Source organism: Pecten maximus, unplaced genomic scaffold (assembly GCF_902652985.1).
Source record: "Pecten maximus unplaced genomic scaffold, xPecMax1.1, whole genome shotgun sequence".
NCBI classification, from domain to species: domain Eukaryota; kingdom Metazoa; phylum Mollusca; class Bivalvia; order Pectinida; family Pectinidae; genus Pecten; species Pecten maximus.
In genome coordinates, this window is record NW_022979559.1 from 1 (window position 1) to 4,022 (window position 4,022).

Genomic DNA, 4,022 nt, shown 5'->3' on the forward strand with positions numbered 1-4,022 from the left:
GCATAATTCGGATTGTAACAATCACAACAGACTGACTGAGTAATCTAATTTGGGTTAGACGATTTACAGGATCGGGCAGGATCGGGCAGAATCGGGCAGGATCGGGCAGAATCGGGCAGGATCGGAGTAGAATCGGACCGTTTATGCTATGCCAATGCATTTATTTTGGTTTTAAACTGGCATTTCAAAAACATTATTGCATAATTTAAACAAAATAATATGAATTATTGATTATTTTCCACATAAACGTACTGCGCACACCGAAACAAAAGACGATTTACAGGATCGGGCAGAATCGGAGGTATAACGTATAGGATCGGACCTTTTAGTTATCTGTTATGTATTTAGTTGGATTATATATGGTCATATCAAACATATTATGACCAAATTTTAACAAATTGATAATAAAATAATGCAAAATATTGCCATTTTTCTCAATAATGAACTGACTCGCGCGGTACTTAAAAAGACGATTTGCAGGATCGGGCAGAATCGGAGGTATAACGTATAGGATCGGACCTTTTACTTATCTGTTATGTATTTAGTTGGATTATATATGGTCATATCAAACATATTATGACCAAATTTTAACAAATTGATAATAAAATTATGCAAAATATTGCCATTTTTCTCAATAATGAACTGGCTCGCGCGTTCCTTGTACCTTGCCCAAAACTGATTGCAGACTACACTTCTCATATGGGTGGTGTAGACAAGGCGGATCAATACCTTCAGTATTATTCATTTAACCACAAAACAAGGAAATGGACAGTGAAGGTGTTCTTTCGTCTGCTGGAGATAATGAAGCTGAATGCTTATCAGCTGTTTCTTCAAAGTCCTCACCACCTTCCCGGACAAGGAAAGCAGCAGCTCTCATTCCTGCAGTTCACCCAAAGCATCATAAAGGGACTGGTGGGTGGATTCACCTCTGGTGCCAGGAAAGGAAGACCATCTCTGCTGCCCTTGGCTGATCGCCTTACACAGCGCCATCTACCTGGGACACTACCATCTCGGTCATGGTGTCATGTTTGTTATATGCGTTGCAAGAGTGGACAGCAGGATAAGGCTAGTCAAACAAAATTTGGTTGCACAGACTGCAGAAAACATCTTTGCCTCCCCACATGCTTCTCTGTGTACCATTCACAAGCGAAATATTTTTAGGAATGATAGCCCTGAAAACTGTCTTGTGGAACATTTGATATTTCTGGCGGTGCTAAGTCGCGTGGGTCACTTAGTTGCCAAAAGAATATCACAAATGTAATTATGAAAATCATTTTGTGGAACATTTTATATTTCTGACAGCACATTTTCCTTGAGCTGCTGAGTTGCCAACAAGGAATATAAAAATTAACCTCATTATGAAAAAAAAAAAAAAGTTTCTGCAACATAGTATCAAAATATTTTTAAACAAGAGGCCCATGGGGCCTGTATCGCTCACCTGGTTGGATTTGACCAAATGTCAAAATAATGTTCATGTTCAATTCCTTTTGTTTGTTAACCTCAAACAATGCTATTTATGGTTATAGCGTGGGGATCCCAACTGCTTTAAAGAAATAATGAAGTCCAGACTCTCTGAGTTTACAACATGCATTTATAACTTTATGACTAGTAGTGATTTAAAGGAATTACCTCTATTTCCCATATGGGGCCCCGCCCCTTTGGCCCCTTGGGGGTCAGAGTCACCATTTATGCAAAATCTATTCCCCATCCCCAAAGGATGTTTCTGACCAAATTGGGTTCAAATCCATTCATAACTTTATGACAAGTAGCGATTTAAAGGAATTGCCTCAATTTCCCCTATTGGGCCCCGCCCCTCAGGCCCCTTGGGGTTCAGAGTCACCATTTATGCAAAATCTGTTCCCCTTCCCCCAAGAATGTTTCTGACCAAATTGGGTTCAAATCCATTCATAACTTTATGACTAGTAGCGATTTGAAGGAATTACCTCTATTTCCCCATTAGGCCCCGCCCCTTTGGCCCCTTGGGGGCCAGAGTCACCATTTATGCAAAATCTGTTCCCCTTCCCTGAAGGATGTTTCTGACCAAATTGGGTTCAAATCCATTCATAACTTTAGGACTAGTAGCGATTTGAAGGAATTACCTCTATTTCCCCTAATGGGCCCCGCCCTTTTGGCCCCTTGGGGGTCAGAGTAACCATTTATGCAAAATCTGTTCCCCTTCCCCAAAGGATGTTTCTGACCAAATTGGGTTCAAATCCATTCATAACTTTATGACTAGTAGCGATTTAAAGGAATTGCCTTAATTTCCCCTATTGGGCCCCGCCCCTCAGGCCCCTTGGGGGTCAGAGTCACCATTTATGCAAAATCTGTTCCCCTTCCCCAAAGGATGTTTCTGACCAAATTGGGTTCAAATCCATTCATAACTTTATGACAAGTAGCGATTTAAAGGAATTGCCTCAATTTCCCCTATTGGGCCCTGCCCCTCAGGCCCCTTGGGGGTCAGAGTCACCATTTATGCAAAATCTGATCCCCTTCCCTAAAGGATGTTTCTGACCAAATTGGGTTCAAATCCATTCATAACTTTATGACAAGTAGCGATTTGAAGGAATTACCTCTATTTCCCCATTAGGCCCCGCCCCTTTGGCCCCTTGGGGGTCAGAGTCACCATTTATGCAAAATCTGTTCCCCTTCCCCAAAGGATGTTTCTGACCAAATTGGGTTCAAATCCATTCATAACTTTATGACTAGTAGCGATTTAAAGGAATTGCCTTAATTTCCCCTATTGGGCCCTGCCCCTCAGGCCCCTTGGGGGTCAGAGTCACCATTTATGCAAAATCTGATCCCCTTCCCCGAAGGATGTTTCTGACCAAATTGGGTTCAAATCCATTCATAACTTTATGACTAGTAGCGATTTGAAGGAATTACCTCTATTTCCCCATTAGGCCCCGCCCCTTTGGCCCCTTGGGGGTCAGAGTCACCATTTATGCAAAATCTGTTCCCCTCCCCCAAAGAATGTTTCTGACCAAATCGGGTTCAAATCCATTCATAACTTTATGACTAGTAGCGATTTAAAGGAATTGCCTCAATTTCCCCTATTGGGCCCCGCCCCTCAGGCCCCTTGGGGGTCAGAGTCACCATTTATGCAAAATCTGATCCCCTTCTGCCAAGGATGTTTCTGACCAAATTTGGTCAAAATCCAATAAGAACTTGATGACTAGTAGCGATTTGAAGCAAATGTTGACGGACGGACGACGGACGACGGACGACGGACACCGGACGACGGACGACGGACGACGGACGCTGCACCATGGCATAAGCTCACCAGACCTTCGGTCCAGGTGAGCTAAAAAAACAAAAACAAAAAAAAAAAAAGGCTGGCCTTTCATGCTTGCATGTGACTACCCTCCCATGGTGCAAGCATTTAGCACTAAAGTCACTGTGTTGTTCATTGTGTTATTTTCTTTCCTTTTCCCCCCGTTTATTTTGAATATTGTCATAGTTGTTTCAAACAGTGTTTTGCTTCCTAAATTCTCTTTGCGGTGAGAGTTATCCTTCTTGAAGTTGGAACTGCGCGCGTCAAAATGGCGGCTAACAACCAAAATCGAGAATTTGCCGTTAGTAATGCATGGCTACCGCCTACTGTTCAAGCAGTTCAGTATGGTTTCCAAATACACATTTCAATCGCTAAATGTGTCAATCTCTTTAAGTATAATGGATTACTTGTTTCAAAACGAAAGTACACATTCCCAGATTTGGTCTCGTGTTCTCCGCTTGAATTATACGCAAGACAGGCAAGTCACAGACATATTTTTCTTTCATGACCGCATTTTGTTCACATTTTAGATCGGTAATATATCCTCGATAATCATATTTACTGATATGCGTCTGTATCCTCAATTCTGCAATGCATTTCTGTCAAAAACGTGCTTTTAAAAATAATGTCAAATTGTACCATCAATAATCGTAAATTAATTCAGGCCAGGAAAGGTCGCGTGCATATTTTCTAAGGGCATGAATACCCATCATGCAATTTATTCAGTGACGAAAGTGTTAATTTCTCAATA

General features: G+C 41.6%; 1 protein-coding gene across 1 annotated transcript; it reads left to right on the plus strand.

The window, feature by feature from the left end:
• Positions 1 to 609: 609 nt before the first annotated feature.
• On the plus strand, positions 610 to 1,026 carry LOC117318918 (piggyBac transposable element-derived protein 4-like; the record flags this gene model as incomplete). Its single annotated transcript, XM_033873853.1, has 1 exon — positions 610 to 1,026. A coding segment is annotated over exon 1 (417 nt), but the record flags the coding sequence as incomplete, so codon positions are not given.
• Between the last annotated feature and the right edge of the window lie 2,996 nt (positions 1,027 to 4,022).